Source organism: Falco cherrug, chromosome 20 (assembly GCF_023634085.1).
Source record: "Falco cherrug isolate bFalChe1 chromosome 20, bFalChe1.pri, whole genome shotgun sequence".
NCBI classification, from domain to species: Eukaryota; Metazoa; Chordata; class Aves; order Falconiformes; family Falconidae; genus Falco; species Falco cherrug.
The window spans coordinates 4,562,445-4,576,408 of record NC_073716.1 but is presented as its reverse complement, the minus strand read 5'-3'; the positions used below and the strand labels follow the sequence as shown (position 1 = coordinate 4,576,408).

Sequence of the window (13,964 nt, the reverse complement as noted above, 5' to 3'; positions counted from 1 at the left end):
ATGTGAGCACGTTTCCAGTGACGTTAGTAGAAGCCACCCCAAAAAAGTGCCTGGAAATGAGGGTTCATAATTTGAATAGCACGTAATTATTCACGGGGCAGGTTTGGCAGGGCGTTACAGTGACAGGAATGTGCAGTGATGTCTCTTCCTCAGGCTAACGCTGTTCAAACTGCTCCTGCGGGGGGGGGGGGGGGGGGGGGGGGGGGGGGGGGGCGTTTCCAGAGCCCCGCCGTGCACCCGTTGCCTACGGCGCTGCCCGGGGCTGGGTTAGAACCGGTGACCTCCGAGTTCCCAGCCCGGCGCGTTGCCCCTGAGCCACCTCCCCCCGCCCCCCCGCCCCCAACCCCCACCCAGCCGGCCCCGCGCCGGGGGCGTGGCTCAGGGGCAGAGCATCCGCCTGCGGGGCCGGAGGTGCAGGGTTCGAGCCCCCGGGCGGGGGGGGGGGGGGGGGAGAGGCAGCCACCTGGCATCTCAACAGCCCAACCACAAGCTGGTTCCTGCATCACTGCCCCAGCTCCCTTCAGAAGGCAACTCCGCAGTGATCCCTGCCTCTAGAACGGCGTTATCCCTGCTGTTTGCTGTTTAAATTAACGGCAGTTACTCAGACAGGAAAAACTAGACCAGCAGCACCTCCACTGAGCCACCTTAGTTGTGTGTACGTGCAGTATTCAGGAGAGGAGGAGAATGTCAGAGTCTGAATTTGTGCTTGGCAGCAGATCATCAAGTGATTTCCAAGACTTTGGAGGGTTAAGAAACTCTCTCCATCCTCTGTGAGGTGACTCTGGAAGCAGAAAGGGTGAAAAACGAGCTAAAAGAGGGGGCACCTGGAGTTGAACCAGGGACCTCTTGATCTGCAGTCAAATGCTCTGCCACTGAGCTATACCCCCCAGCACAAGGGATTTTTAACAGGTTTACATGGAATAGAGACAAGTTTGTGTCCACTGGTTTGACTCTTCAACTTCATAGCGCCTGAGCGCCTTAACGCACCTGCCAAAGGCTGTACAGGGAGTTACATATGATAAATACAATTAGTAGTTACACAGTGCAGAACCCCTGCAGTTTCCGAATAGCCACGGCCTCGGTACCTGCAATAATGGAGTTCAGAAACCAACCTTTCCTGCACAGCACAACTCACGAGAGCCAAGAGCAGCCACTTACTTTCAGTGCCCAAAATTTTGGCAAAAGGACAGTTGCAGGAGATGAAAAAAGAGGGGGCACCTGGAGTTGAACCAGGGACCTCTTGATCTGCAGTCAAATGCTCTGCCACTGAGCTATACCCCCTGAGTTAGGGCTACTATGAGGAGCTACTGAGTTAGGAGCTACTACTACTGAGTTAGGAGCTACTACAAGCAGGCACAGCGCCTGTGCGAGGAGATTTTTAAAATGTTTCTGCATAAAATGAGGTTTCTAGCCCCGCTGCTTTGACTCTTTGACTCGACAGCCCCCTCTGCCCCTTAATGCGCCTGCCAAAGGCTGTACGGGGAGTTACATGGGATAAATACAATTAGGACACAGAATTAACAGAGGAAAGGACACACAGGGAGGACTTACTCACACAGTGCAGAACCCCTGCAGTTTCCAAACAGTCAGGGCCTCGGGTCCTTCACTAACGGAGCTCAGGTACCTGCATTCCCTGCACAGCGCAACTCACAAGAGCCCAGAAGAGCTCCCCATCCTTTGGTGCCCAAAATTTTGGCAAAAGGACGGTTGCAGGAGATGAAAAAGAGGGGGCACCTGGAGTTGAACCAGGGACCTCTTGATCTGCAGTCAAATGCTCTGCCACTGAGCTATACCCCCTGGCACAGCACCTGTGCGAGGACATTTTTAAAATAATCTTGTTTTTCTATGCGAGTATGTCCACTGGTTAGACTGTTACCTGACAAACCCCGTGCATCTTAGTGTAGCTGCCAAAGTGTATGCAGACAATTACTACAGAGAAATGAGCCAAGTACACACAAACAGGTAGTAGTTGCTTGCACACTGCCCAGCCCCCTGCACCTTCCAAACAGTCACAGCCTCAGCACCTCCGATCCTGAAGCTCAGAAAGCAACCCTCGCTGCACAGCGCAACTCACAAGAGCCAAGCACGGGCCTCCACCTTCCTTCGGTGCCCAAAATTTTGGCAAAAGGACGGTTGCAGGTGAAGAAAAAGAGGGGGCACCTGGAGTTGAACCAGGGACCTCTTGATCTGCAGTCAAATGCTCTGCCACTGAGCTATACCCCCTGAGTTAGAGCTACTACAAGGAGCAATAAAAATCTTACTACACAGCGCAGGTTTCCTGTCCACTGCTCAGATTGTGCTATATGCCGGCACCCTCTTCCGCACGCTCACGTACAAGCAAAACTGGGCACAGAAAGTTACTGCATACAATCTGGAGTACAAATACACGTGGACAGGGTGTAATTATGCACCCAAACTCGATGAAAACGACAATTGCTGTTAGGGCCAAGCAGGGAACGTTATGTCTTTGCTTCATCACCGTCACAGGTAATGGTTTTAGCAGGAAGTGTTAGGATGAGCGCTCAGTATCTTACATATGGAAGTTGAGGGTCCTTCTGGGCACAGCCTGAGCCCAGCGGAGCTAAAAGCAAGGAATGCTCCTCAGTTTTTCCCTGGAAAAAGCACAATTCAAAGGGGGCACCTGGAGTTGAACCAGGGACCTCTTGATCTGCAGTCAAATGCTCTGCCACTGAGCTATACCCCCCGGCACAGCGCCTGTGCGAGGAGATTTTTAAAATGTTTCTGCATAAAATGAGGTTTCTAGCCCCGCTGCTTTGACTCTTTGACTCGACAGCCCCCTCTGCCCCTTAATGCGCCTGCCAAAGGCTGTACGGGGAGTTACATGGGATAAATACAATTAGGACACAGAATTAACAGAGGAAAGGACACACAGGGAGGACTTACTCACACAGTGCAGAACCCCTGCAGTTTCCAAACAGTCAGGGCCTCGGGTCCTTCACTAACGGAGCTCAGGTACCTGCATTCCCTGCACAGCGTAACTCACAAGAGCCCAGAAGAGCTCCCCATCCTTTGGTGCCCAAAATTTTGGCAAAAGGACGGTTGCAGGAGATGAAAAAGAGGGGGCACCTGGAGTTGAACCAGGGACCTCTTGATCTGCAGTCAAATGCTCTACCACTGAGCTATACCCCCTGGCACAGACCCTGCCAACCCACCGACAAAACATTTAGTTTGTTCTTCCCCGGTCTTTGACCTTGATCCCACAGGAATCACATCCTGCTGCAGAAATTGCAAAACAAAACAGCAGAAAAGACATGGAGTTATCGGACTCCAGCACAAGACAGATGCCGCCTCCATACCTCGTTCCCCAGGTGACCTTGGCCCAGTTTCTCTGCAGCTCCGTGTCCTCTCCCCGCGGTGGGCTGCGCTCCGAGTACCCCACAACCTGAGTACCCCACAACCTGAGTACCCCACAACCTGAGTACCCCACAACCTGACACAGCAGCTGCCTTAGCGTCTTTGAACCTTTTTCCCCACCCTTTCCAGCTCTGACTGTATCGTGACAGAAGAATTAATAGGAGAGGAGGTTGAGCTGATGTTGGGAGTTCACCTTCCAGGGACCACGCATCCCAAAATTCCAAGAAAAAAGTGGAAAGGGAGGGGGCACCTGGAGTTGAACCGGGGACCTCTTGATCTGCAGTCAAATGCTCTACCACTGAGCTATACCCCCTGCCTGGGCATGGCTCCCCGGCACAAGTTCTCCTCTTCATTAGCAGCTCTCCTTAATTAGTATCATAGCACAGCTTGGCTAATTAATCCCAGCAAAAGCAGCAGCTTCTCCTGAAATACTCCTCTCGTTCCTCACAAACACCCCACTGCTCCTATGGGAATGTTCTTCTCCCCCTCTGGCCAGCCACCCGCCAGAGGCCAGAGCCTGCAGGTAGTTTATGGGAAAAGCATTAGAACAAGGAGCTCCAAACCCACTTTTTTTGGGGGGGAAAAGGGGGAAAAAGGGAGGGGGCACCCGGATTTGAACCGGGGACCTCTTGATCTGCAGTCAAATGCTCTGCCCCTGAGCTATACCCCCACTTGCACAAGGCTGCCCGGTACGGCTCCATCTGGGCAGTGACGAGGTGGCTTGGCTGCATTCCACCACCTGCCCTCGCCACACCTGCACCGCTGCCTCGCACGCGCGCCAGCCCTCTCATTACCCTGCCTTTTGCCTTTACACCCCCCCCAGGTCTCTTTCCAACACTTAAAAACCAGGCTCCTGGCTGCCAAGCTCATAGATACCTGGGTTACCTTTCTCAAAAACATCCCATTGTGGAGGAGAAAAAAAAAAAAAAATAAAAAGACTGCTCGGAAACACTGACTTCAAAACACCGCTGAAGGCACCTGGCTGCACCTTTCTTTGGTCTCGGGGGTGTGCCCTGCCATTAGACAGCACACCAGCCTCGCAGAGGCACTACTGCCACACCTCCCTCCCTGCCCACAGCCTCTCTTGCCTTCTCTGACTGGCAGCCCAAAAGCAGGGGACACCAAAAAAAAGAAACACCCAAAGTGCTTCATCCAACTACCGTGCTGTGCTCTGCCTCAGGAAGAGTCTTCCCACATCAAAAATCCAGCACAAGCTGTTAAAATAGATCAAGGGAAAAGACCTTTATTCTAGCAGTGGTTCCTTACTCATAAGCAGGTCTCTGCATCTCTCCCCAGGTCTGAGGAACAGCTCCTTCATCACCACCGGACTGGAAAGATGGCCACCGCTCAGAAGGAAAGAGATCAACTCCAGCCGCAGGTCTGGAATGCTGCGGCGACAGCCTGAGCGCCCGCTGTACCCTTCCAGGGGTTCCAGGTCTGCTGGGAAGAAGCCACGACCGCTCACCTGCTCTGTGGAACAGCCTGGAGAGAAGAGAGTGGCCCTCAATCCGTGTCAAATCCTTTTCCATGTTCCCCCCCTCCAGCTGCTGCCAACACACAGCACATTATCCAGTGGGAATGCCTCAAGAAACAAATTTTAGGGCACAATATTTTGCAGATTCATGTTGGATAGGCCAAAGATCTGTTTAAAAACGCTTTACAAATCACTGCGAGACCCTGCTGCTCTTGTACGTCATTATTTGTGTCTGTGCTACAAGTAACTCCAAGTCTTTGGTCCGTTCACCACCCTTCTTCCTCTGCTCTAAAGGCATCGGGGATAGCAGAGAAGGATCAGGAATCTCTAAGCAAAGGGAAAAGTGACCGTGGGATCAGCTATGTGCCAGGGTGGATCGAAGCCCAGAGCACACCAGGGGCTCCCTGACCTGGGTGTCACAGCCAGTGCTGAGAGCAGGGCACCAGGGCCACGATATCCAGGAGAAAGTCCCCCCCATTTCCACCCGCAAGCCCAGGTCCAAGGCAGCCTCCCTGCCCCTCCAGCAGCACCACAAAACACGCCAACCTGCAGCTTACATCCAGACGTTCTCTGCTGCAGCCAGAGGAACACCGGGAAAACCACCAGCGACTTGACACAGCACAAGCTTTTGCACAGACGTACCTTCCAACTCCCACCTCGAAGCTTTTCAGCTGATCTTGCAAGTTCAGATCAGACCTTCTACTTGCGATTAGCAATCAGCGACCTGTTTCACCACTGATGGAAGGTTGAGGCACGTGCTTCAGCCACTACCTCAGCCAACAGCAGTGGGGCTTGATGTGTCCTTGCATGACTTCAGCAAGGTCGAAGAAACATTCTTTAGATCCCAGTGGCCACAACTCCACAGCTCAAGGCACAGATCACTTTCAAGCAGTTTCCCACACCCACACCCCTCCCCCTCGAATCAGACCAGTATCTCTAAGCGGTTAAATTGCCCACCCTGGAAGAAAATTCCAGACCTACAATTTGGCAAGCCTCTGTACAAAGGCTTCTTGTAGCGGCTTTTATAGACACCGCCCAGTTTCTATCCCTGCATACATCAACTGGATCAATTCAGACAATATTGCTGAAATTTAACTCATTCCAGTGCAACCCCCTTCCAGCTATTTTCCACTAGTACAGGAACCTTCCTGAAGAAAAAAAAAAAAAAAAAAAAAAAAGACTCATCACTGGATATTAAAACTCCAAATCCCATTTTCCTGCTCAAAGTATACATCCACACAAGAGTTCTGTAAAAACACCTCCCAGAACTAACTCCCTCATCGTCACACTCGTCCTGCTCAGCAGAGGAGAGCACTTTGGCAAGAAAGACACTACTTCTTTGGTACAAGGACTTTTATTTTATCTCTACAGAGATGAACACGTTCATGCAATGCTTCCTGCATTGGAGGCGATCCTGGGCCACAGATCCGCACACTCCTTAGCCACAGGGCCTGTGATTGCAGAGCCTGGGAAAGAAAGAGACAACAGCGCGTTAGGGGCCCGAGTAGGTGCAGAGATGCTTCAGGGCAGCATTTTTACACAAACACTAGTTCAACCCAATCGCACCCTCCGAGGAGAATCTGGATCCTTTTGCCCAGGAGAGCGCAGCCCTCCGACCAGCACCACTGACCTGCCACCCCTCTCCATGTCCCCCTTTTGCCCAGCGTAACGGGATCCTTGTCCGTACCTTTCATTTCACCTTTATTATTTACTATCACTCCTGCGTTGTCTTCAAAATAGAGGAACACCCCGTCTTTTCTCCTGTACGATTTTCGCTGCCGAATTACCACCGCCGGATGGACTGCAAAGAGAAAGGAACAGCTTGGTATCAGAAACATCACGTTAAGCACACGGTCCTGGGAACAGATACCCCAGGGGAACCGTTTTGCAGCAGCACCTGATGCAGTGCACAAGCGTAGGGTTTTCTGCACGGTGTATTTGCAGTGCTTCGCTAAGAGAAGCTACAGTTTATAGTCAGTAATAGACTTAAAACTGATCGTGTAACGCTTACAGCTGCGTCCACGCTTGGGACAATCTAGCGTTTTTCCACTTTTCCACCTTTATTTCTAAATATACCATCCAATCACAGACAATACTCAGCAAACACTCCTCCCTTCCCCTCCAGAGCAGGACCAGACCTCCTTCCCCCCGCGGCCGAATGTCACACCGCTGATTGAAATCAACAGCACAGGCTGCCACTTCACCCAAAAGCGATGTCTTCGCTCTGCCCTTCCACGACAACTCGCCGAGCCACTGCACACAGACCCAACGAGTGCTTTTCAGAAGGGTGGAGGTGACGCTCCAAAGATTCGGGGCCCACCTTCTGATCAGTTTGAGGGAGGAACCGTGCTCCCCTCGGATGAGGGACACTACAGCGCAGGCAGGCTTGCAGCAGGAGCTGCCCGTCGGTGCGGCAGGACTCGCCGCTCCTCTCCGCACTCACCCTTCTTCCTCAGCTCTGGTTTGCCTTTCTTGACGGTGGCCATCACCATGTCACCCACGCCGGCTGCCGGCAGCCTGTTCAGGCGTCCCTTGATCCCCTTCACGGAGATGATGTACAGGTTCTTGGCACCTGCGGAGAGAAGCGCCGGCATTAACAGAGCTGGCCATCCAGGAAGACGTTTCCCGTGTCAAATCACCGACTGAAGCGAACAGCACGGGCTGCCGCTTCACCCAAAAGCGATACCGTTGCTGTCTCCTTCCACAACATCTCACTGAGCCACAAGCACAGACCCAACAAGAGCTTTTCAGAAGGAAAATGGTTTTTTACAAACTTCTTCCAACACCTTCAGCATTACAGCAGGTGTCTCCTGACCGCTGCCACCCTGTTGTGTTCATTTCAGTGCAATTACTACAGCCTGTTTGTTTCACTATAACTTTTATGGATAATCGTCAGCAAACGTTAGCTGCACATTGTATCGTTAAGGGAATGTTAATCTGTGATTCCAGGAAGGAGCTAAAATGAAAGATCCCCTTGCAAAGATGGATTTGAAACCCAACTTGCCAAAAGAAGCTGAAATGTGGTCAAGACAAGCCCATCTAGGGAATAATAACTGAGGTCCAGCTCGGGGTCTGCTGGTGTTTGAGACCCACAGAAGTTTTCTTAACCTGTAAGGAACATGTGTGATGCTTAATTAACGCAGCGCCGCTTATTCTTGGGAAATGAACCAATGTGATGCTTCCCAGCGATGTAACCGGCAAACGTGTGGACGGTCTAACCCTGCCTAAACGGAACGGGGCAGGCAGGATGATGTGCCGGTACGCAGCGCTGCAGCAGCGGCACGGCAGCGCCCCATGTCCGGCAGCTCCCCGACTCCCGCCGCCGCGCTCCTGGGCTCCCAGCCGGGCCGCAGCCACGCTCACCCGTGTTGTCGGCGCAGTTGATCACAGCTCCCACCGGGAGACCGAGGGAGATGCGGAACTTGGCACCGGAGGAACCGCCGCGTCCTGCGGGTTGAGAAAAGAATTAAGAGCCGAATGACGGAGCGTCCCCCAGCCCAGCCTGACCCCTGCTGCCCCATCCTCCCCCCACCCTGTCCCCCCAGTGTCCCCCCATCCTGTCTCCCTGTCACCCCAGCCCCCTATTCAGTCCCCCCAGCGTCCCACCATCCTGCCCCTCCCACCCTATCCCCCATCTCGCCCCCCCCACCGCCCTGTCCCCCCAGTGTCGCCCCGCCACCCCGTCCCCCCAGTGTCCCCCCATCCCGTCCCCCTGCCGCCCTGTCCCCCCAGCGTCCATCTCGTCCCCCCGCCGCCCCGTCTCCCCAGCCCCCCCATCCCAGGCCCCACCCCCACGTCCCCTAAGCATCCCCCCATCCCGTTCCTCCGCCGCCCCATCCCCCCCATCCCGTCCCCACAGTCCCCCCGCCGCCTCGGGAGCGGGACAGCCACGCCGGCCGCAGGTCCCGAGCCCCGCGGGACGGCGGATGGAGCCGGATCCCGGCCCCCGGCTCACCTCGCTTGGACATCTTGGGGCCGGAAGAGGAGGCCCGGCGCGGAGCACGCCGGGATATGCCCGTACGCCGCGCCGCCGGAAGTGACGTGCCAAGGCCAGCACGCCTCACGTGGCGGCCGGGCCCCGCGGCGCCGCGCGGAGGTGACGGGGAGCGGAGCGCGCCCCCCCTCCCCCCCCCCACTCCCGCCGGTACCGGGAGCACCGCGAGGGGACAGGCGGCAGCCGCCCCACGGTGGGCTGCGCTCCCCACGGGTGCATGGGTACGGCGGGGGCGCGCCAGGGGCACGGGGAGGCTTTGGGACCGTAATTTTGGGGGAAAATCTTTCGAAAATTTCTAAACCGGAGGGGGCACGGGGGGGGGGAATTAAAAAAAAAAAGAAATAGAGACGTTTTCTAAAAGAGGGGGCACCCGGATTTGAACCGGGGACCTCTTGATCTGCAGTCAAATGCTCTACCACTGAGCTATACCCCCGGCGCGTAGTCGTCCGCTCCGCGCCGCCTTCCCGCGCTACCCGGGGGCCACCGGCCCGGCGGGGACACTCGCCCTCAGCCCCCGAGCAGGGGGGGCGATGGGACGGGTGCGCTTGTCCCAGGGGGGCCCGGCCAAGGCCGGGTTGGGAGCCCCCCGCGGGCAAGGGGGGGCCAGCAAGGAAGGAATTTTTCTGCCTTATCAGAAGGAATTGCCCTTGGCTGGCTCGTGCCTCCAGGCGGCTACTTCAGCCCCAGCGACTCCGCACAATCCAGGGTTATTGCACCCCAAAGGGAAAGGGATTTTTGCCTGGGGGCTATATATTTTACATCTATCTATCTATAATATATATATTTCATTTTCATATATATATGTATATAAAATATTTATAATTTTTATTTAATTATTCAGCTATCACCGAAATCAAATATCAGGAGGAAAGCACAAGTGATGCTGCTTGTACTATTTCATATACCTGGTCCTCTGAGTGCTCCGCGTAGAAACAAGAAAGAATGTTGCCAGCCTTCAGCAAAAAATGAGAAATATGTATGTAAGAGAATAACTTCAGAAAGCAACAAAATATCCCGTCGTTTCACAGCAATAATCAAATACCGCTGACGGTAACTGTGTGGTTTGCAGCTAATGAGAGGCAGGTACCCAGCCGTTACATGCCGTAACGAGGTGATGGTGCTGTAACGCGGCGCTACCCAGCGTGGCTCCTGCCGTGGGGTCCCAGGACATCAGCTCACACCCATCACCCCTGCGAAGGCACCAGGAGGAGAGCGCAGGTCACGCGGCGAGGTCACCCATCAACAGGATGGGTGCTTGGGGCACCAGAAGTGATGCAGCTCACCAGGGATGGGTGCTTGGGGGACCAGACATGGTGCAGCTCACCGGAGATGGGTGCTTGGGGCACCAGGAGTGATGCAGCTCTCAAAAAGAAAAAAAAAAATAAGAAAAGCTGGGGCTGGAGCAGGGCCTGGGGGGAGTGATGCCCTCAGCCAGCCCTGGGAAGCAGCAGCAGCAGCTTCTCTGCACTGTACCCAAAACGTCGGGGTGATGGAGAGCCTCCCTCACCCCGCAGCTTCTCCCAAGCCAAGCGAGGAAAAACCACCCACAGCATCCCAAAGAGCTGGATAAGCTGAAAAGCTCATCTTATTTTAAGCTGCGATGGGCCAGGAAAGGGTGGGAGGCTGATTCGGGGGGCTGGGAAGCGTTGGGCGAGGTGATCAGAAAAGGGAAGGAGTGGGCGCCTTTGTGAGAGGATCAGATAAGCTGCTTTTCAAACGAAGGAAGCCAATTTTAAGCCGCATCCTGAAATGAATAAGGGGGCAGAGAGCCGAGCGCAGCCTCGTTTGATGTGGGTGTGCTTTATTAAAGCCTGCTTGCAAATAGTGATTACTGAGCTTCGGTCTTTTCTAACATGCTCCGGGAAAGAGAATTAAGGTGTCATTATCTCCCAATAGAAATTGAATTAACGTTCTTACGAAGGTTTTTGCGACGGAATAACCTGAATTGACCGGAGTTGATGCTACGTGTCGTGGTGTACGGGCAGGGAGAACCTGGGTGAAGCGGGGTGTGCGGTACCCCACGGCATTGCAGCTTGGAAAAGGTTGAGAGGCTTCTGCTCCGTAAAAATACACTAAAAATTGAAACCTGGTGGGGAACTGGACTTGCGCTTGACAGAGGTCGAGAGGATTCTGCTCACGTTTGCGTTGCTGCCTTTCAATAAAAATACAATAAAAGTTGAAAGCTGGTGGGGAACTGGACTTGCGCGAGGTACAGACGCAGAGGTCAAGGTGCTCCCTCTCGCCCCCGCAAGTCTGTGACCCGCCTGTTGTGGATCACTTCCCATTTTACCAAAAATAACTTGTTATTTATTAAAACTGTGTTTCCCCTCGAAGCGACTCAGCCCAACGCAGCAGCTCTACGGACACAACTCCCCAACGCCACCACAGCTCTCCACTCACTTACCGGCTTAAAATTATAAGGAATCACGCGTGGATGTGGAGTTAAAAAAAAAAAGAAAAAGTAAATTTTAATTCTCAGGGGGCACCCGGATTTGAACCAGGGACCTCTTGATCTGCAGTCAAATGCTCTACCACTGAGCTATACCCCCAGCTGCCAATAAAGCCGCCGGGTGGTCACTTACAAAGGCTCCACGCGCGGGCAGACCCCTCTCCCCCCAGCCCCCCACCCCGTTCCACGCAGAGACGAGCATGGAACGGGGTGGGGGGCTGGGTGTGTGTGTGGGGTGTCTGCGCGCCCCTGCAAAGCGCTACACGTGCCCACGCACCCCCGGAGGCGGGAGCGCGCCCGCCCACGCCGCCCATTGACAAACGTAGGCTGTACGGCTGCGTGGGGACACGCCCCGCCCCCACCGCCCCTCCCCCACCCCCCCACCCCCCCCCCCTCCCCCAGCCTATTTAGGGTCGCGGCAAAGCGGGCGGCGGCTCAGAAGCGGCAGCAGCGGGTGGTGGGAAGGAGTTGGGGAGGGGGGGGGGGGGTCGAGCCATGAATCCCAACTGTGCCCGTTGCGGCAAGATCGTGTATCCCACCGAGAAGGTGAACTGCTTGGATAAGGTCAGTGGCCACGCGTGGGGCTGGGGGCACGCGGGGGGGGGGGGGACGGACGGACGGAGGGGGAGCACCCAGGGTGATCGGCTCTCCCGTGGGTGGGATGGTTGTAGGTTTTTTGGGGTTTTTTTTTTCCTCCTCCTCCATCATCTCCACGTTGCCTACCCGGAGGGTCCTGGCGGCGGCTGCCAGGTCTCCCGGGGGTGGGATGCTTCGTTTTCCTCCTCCATCATCATCATCATTATCTCGCTTTTGAGGAGGGGGGGGCATCTCCACGTTACCCACCCAGAGAGTCCTAGAGAGCTGCTTGAGGCGGGGGGGACCCCCACGCTCCCCCCAGGATCCAGCATCCCCTCCCACCAGGGGACTGGGAGCCCTTTGCCCAGGCGCTCCCCGTGGCTTTATTTTTTTTTTTTTTTTTAAATAATTTAAAAGCAGCAGCAGCCCCAGCCTTGCGGGAAGGCGGCTGCGGAGGCTGATGGAAAGCAACAGTTAAAGCTTCCCCTCAAGCCGGGAACCTCATCTGGTTTGCATTACCCGAGCTTTTTTCTTTTTTTCTTTTTTTTTTCTTTTTTCTTTTTTTCTTTTTTTTTAATCTTCCACCCCAATTGATACTTCTGTGTTCCAGAATTCAAGCTTTATACTTTCTGCTGCCTGCCTTAACGCGGGGCGCGAGCGCTTTGGAGTGGCTTTTTTATTTATTGTTATTTTTTTTTTTTTAATGTTTTCCCATCAAGAACAAAGCTCTGGTGAGGTGAGGTCCGGTGGAGCAGGCGGTGGTGGTGTCTCCATCCCCTGTGCTGCACCATTCCCATGGGATTTGCCTCTCAACTAACCCCTCCTGGAGAGCTGAGCTGCTCTCCTCCCCCTCCTCTTCCAGGCTTCTGGGATGACCAGTTTAGGGACTAAAAAAAGTAACTGGAAGAATGTGCGGATCTGGGCAGTGGCATTCCTGAGCTCCAGCAGCCCCTTTTGCTCGCATTTTTAACAGATGATGTTTCTTCCTGAAGCTGGGAATGGTTTGAAGCTGAACTATCAGCCCTGTGTCCCAGGGATTGTCCTGGCTGCTTTTCTGCAACCTGTGCTGACCCCCAGTAGCTGCGGGGTATCCCAACAGGGATAATTGGAAGGGAATTGGGGGGGGGGGGGGGGGGGATGACCCCTTGATTCCACAGCCAGCAGCCTGGGTTTTGCGCCGCTTCTGACCTGGCAGCGGTGTGCTGAGCATGCTGAGCCCCTCTATCCCGCCTGTTTGGAAGAGGGCAGGAGGCTGCAGGCATCATCCTGTACTTCTAGGGGGTCTCCTTAGCTTCCCCTTCCTCAAAATTATCGCACGGGCGGCCTTGGAAATACAGCGTGCCCCTAACCAAACAACGAATTGCCCCGGCGTTAATTTTTCCTGGGGTTTCTGGCTGGGGGGGGGGGGGGGCAAAAAAAAAAAAGCCTCGCCACTTCCTATAAAAGCCGGAGATAAGCACGGTGTGACGAGTGGCTGCCCTCCTGTTTTCGCTCTACCCAGAGCAAAGTCAAAAGGGCGGCTCTGGTGGTGTTTGCGTAAGCGTCGCTGAAGTTGAACCGCAGCAGCGGTGCAGGGCTGCTGGGAGGGGAAGCAATGCATGCGGCGGTGGCGACGCTCTCGGTGCATGCACCGGTGTGTCGGTAAGCCAGATGGGTTTGGGTTTTATCCTGGTAGTGACATCAGGGGGGGTCCCTTTTCCTTTTGAGGTTTACAGGAAAGTAGGAGGAAGAACTTGCTGCTTTATCGGGCTGCACCGCCACTGCCAGCTCCGGCTGGGCTGAACGCCACCGGCCAGTTCTGCTGCTTCACTTCTCACATCCTCACCTTGCGAGGCGAAGGGCAAATGCCCTGCTCGGCCTTGGGGGAAGGGGTGTTGCTCCCCTCCCCCCACCGCCAGCCCTCTAGAGAAGGTGCTGGGTGAGCTGCCCGCTTCCGCTGTGGAAGTGACATCTCCTGCGCCGCTGGTGCTTGCAGCTGCTGAACCCACGTAAAGCTGATGTCAGATGAGTTCTGAAACGAGTTAAACGAGCTGTTACAGTGCATTAAACCCCAGCAAGGGTTTGCCCCCAGCCCCAGGAGTCCCCCCTCACCCTCA

The 13,964-nt window shown here is 54.8% G+C and overlaps 2 protein-coding genes and 11 non-coding genes across 13 annotated transcripts in view; 1 reads left to right on the top strand and 12 right to left on the bottom strand.

Moving 5' to 3' along the window:
- Positions 1-815: 815 nt before the first annotated feature.
- On the bottom strand, positions 816-887 carry TRNAC-GCA (transfer RNA cysteine (anticodon GCA)). Its single transcript has one exon. It is a non-coding gene; the product is annotated as a tRNA-Cys (tRNA).
- A 322-nt stretch (positions 888-1,209) lies between these two features.
- On the bottom strand, positions 1,210-1,281 carry TRNAC-GCA (transfer RNA cysteine (anticodon GCA)). The gene has a single exon. It is a non-coding gene; the product is annotated as a tRNA-Cys (tRNA).
- Positions 1,282-1,725: 444 nt separating this feature from the next.
- On the bottom strand, positions 1,726-1,797 carry TRNAC-GCA (transfer RNA cysteine (anticodon GCA)). Its single transcript has one exon. It is a non-coding gene; the product is annotated as a tRNA-Cys (tRNA).
- A 354-nt stretch (positions 1,798-2,151) lies between these two features.
- TRNAC-GCA (transfer RNA cysteine (anticodon GCA)) lies at positions 2,152-2,223 on the bottom strand. Its single transcript has one exon. It is a non-coding gene; the product is annotated as a tRNA-Cys (tRNA).
- A 409-nt stretch (positions 2,224-2,632) lies between these two features.
- TRNAC-GCA (transfer RNA cysteine (anticodon GCA)) lies at positions 2,633-2,704 on the bottom strand. The gene has a single exon. It is a non-coding gene; the product is annotated as a tRNA-Cys (tRNA).
- A 374-nt stretch (positions 2,705-3,078) lies between these two features.
- Positions 3,079-3,150, bottom strand: TRNAC-GCA (transfer RNA cysteine (anticodon GCA)). The gene has a single exon. It is a non-coding gene; the product is annotated as a tRNA-Cys (tRNA).
- Positions 3,151-3,616: 466 nt separating this feature from the next.
- On the bottom strand, positions 3,617-3,688 carry TRNAC-GCA (transfer RNA cysteine (anticodon GCA)). The gene has a single exon. It is a non-coding gene; the product is annotated as a tRNA-Cys (tRNA).
- Positions 3,689-3,973: 285 nt separating this feature from the next.
- TRNAC-GCA (transfer RNA cysteine (anticodon GCA)) lies at positions 3,974-4,045 on the bottom strand. The gene has a single exon. It is a non-coding gene; the product is annotated as a tRNA-Cys (tRNA).
- Positions 4,046-6,184: 2,139 nt separating this feature from the next.
- RPL23 (ribosomal protein L23) lies at positions 6,185-8,919 on the bottom strand. Its single transcript, XM_055697391.1, has 5 exons — positions 8,805-8,919; positions 8,213-8,296; positions 7,293-7,421; positions 6,537-6,650; positions 6,185-6,315 (listed from the first exon to the last, which is right to left on the bottom strand). The coding sequence occupies exons 1-5, from the start codon at positions 8,815-8,817 to the stop codon at positions 6,233-6,235; spliced, it is 423 nt and encodes a 140-aa protein (XP_055553366.1). The 5' UTR covers positions 8,818-8,919; the 3' UTR covers positions 6,185-6,232.
- LOC114016071 (small nucleolar RNA SNORA21) lies at positions 7,006-7,138 on the bottom strand. Its single transcript, XR_003560347.1, has one exon. It is a non-coding gene; the product is annotated as a small nucleolar RNA SNORA21 (small nucleolar RNA).
- A 285-nt stretch (positions 8,920-9,204) lies between the features above and the next one.
- On the bottom strand, positions 9,205-9,276 carry TRNAC-GCA (transfer RNA cysteine (anticodon GCA)). The gene has a single exon. It is a non-coding gene; the product is annotated as a tRNA-Cys (tRNA).
- Positions 9,277-11,320: 2,044 nt separating this feature from the next.
- TRNAC-GCA (transfer RNA cysteine (anticodon GCA)) lies at positions 11,321-11,392 on the bottom strand. Its single transcript has one exon. It is a non-coding gene; the product is annotated as a tRNA-Cys (tRNA).
- Positions 11,393-11,719: 327 nt separating this feature from the next.
- Positions 11,720-13,964, top strand: part of LASP1 (LIM and SH3 protein 1) — a 33,312-nt gene continuing 31,067 nt past the window's right edge. Inside the window, exon 1 of the mRNA XM_055697567.1 lies at positions 11,720-11,856. Coding sequence (XP_055553542.1) covers positions 11,788-11,856 — 69 coding nt within the window. The 5' untranslated portion in view covers positions 11,720-11,787. The remainder of the gene's footprint in view (positions 11,857-13,964) is intronic.

What these genes read in the sequence shown, in the direction of transcription:
- RPL23 (XM_055697391.1), bottom strand. An exon ending in CAACTGCGCCGACAACACGG is followed by an intron (nt 7,422 to 8,212) that starts GTGAGCGTGGCT and finishes TTCTCTCCGCAG; the next exon opens with GTGCCAAGAACCTGTACATC. An exon ending in TAATAAAGGTGAAATGAAAG is followed by an intron (nt 6,316 to 6,536) that starts GTACGGACAAGG and finishes TTTCTTTCCCAG; the next exon opens with GCTCTGCAATCACAGGCCCT.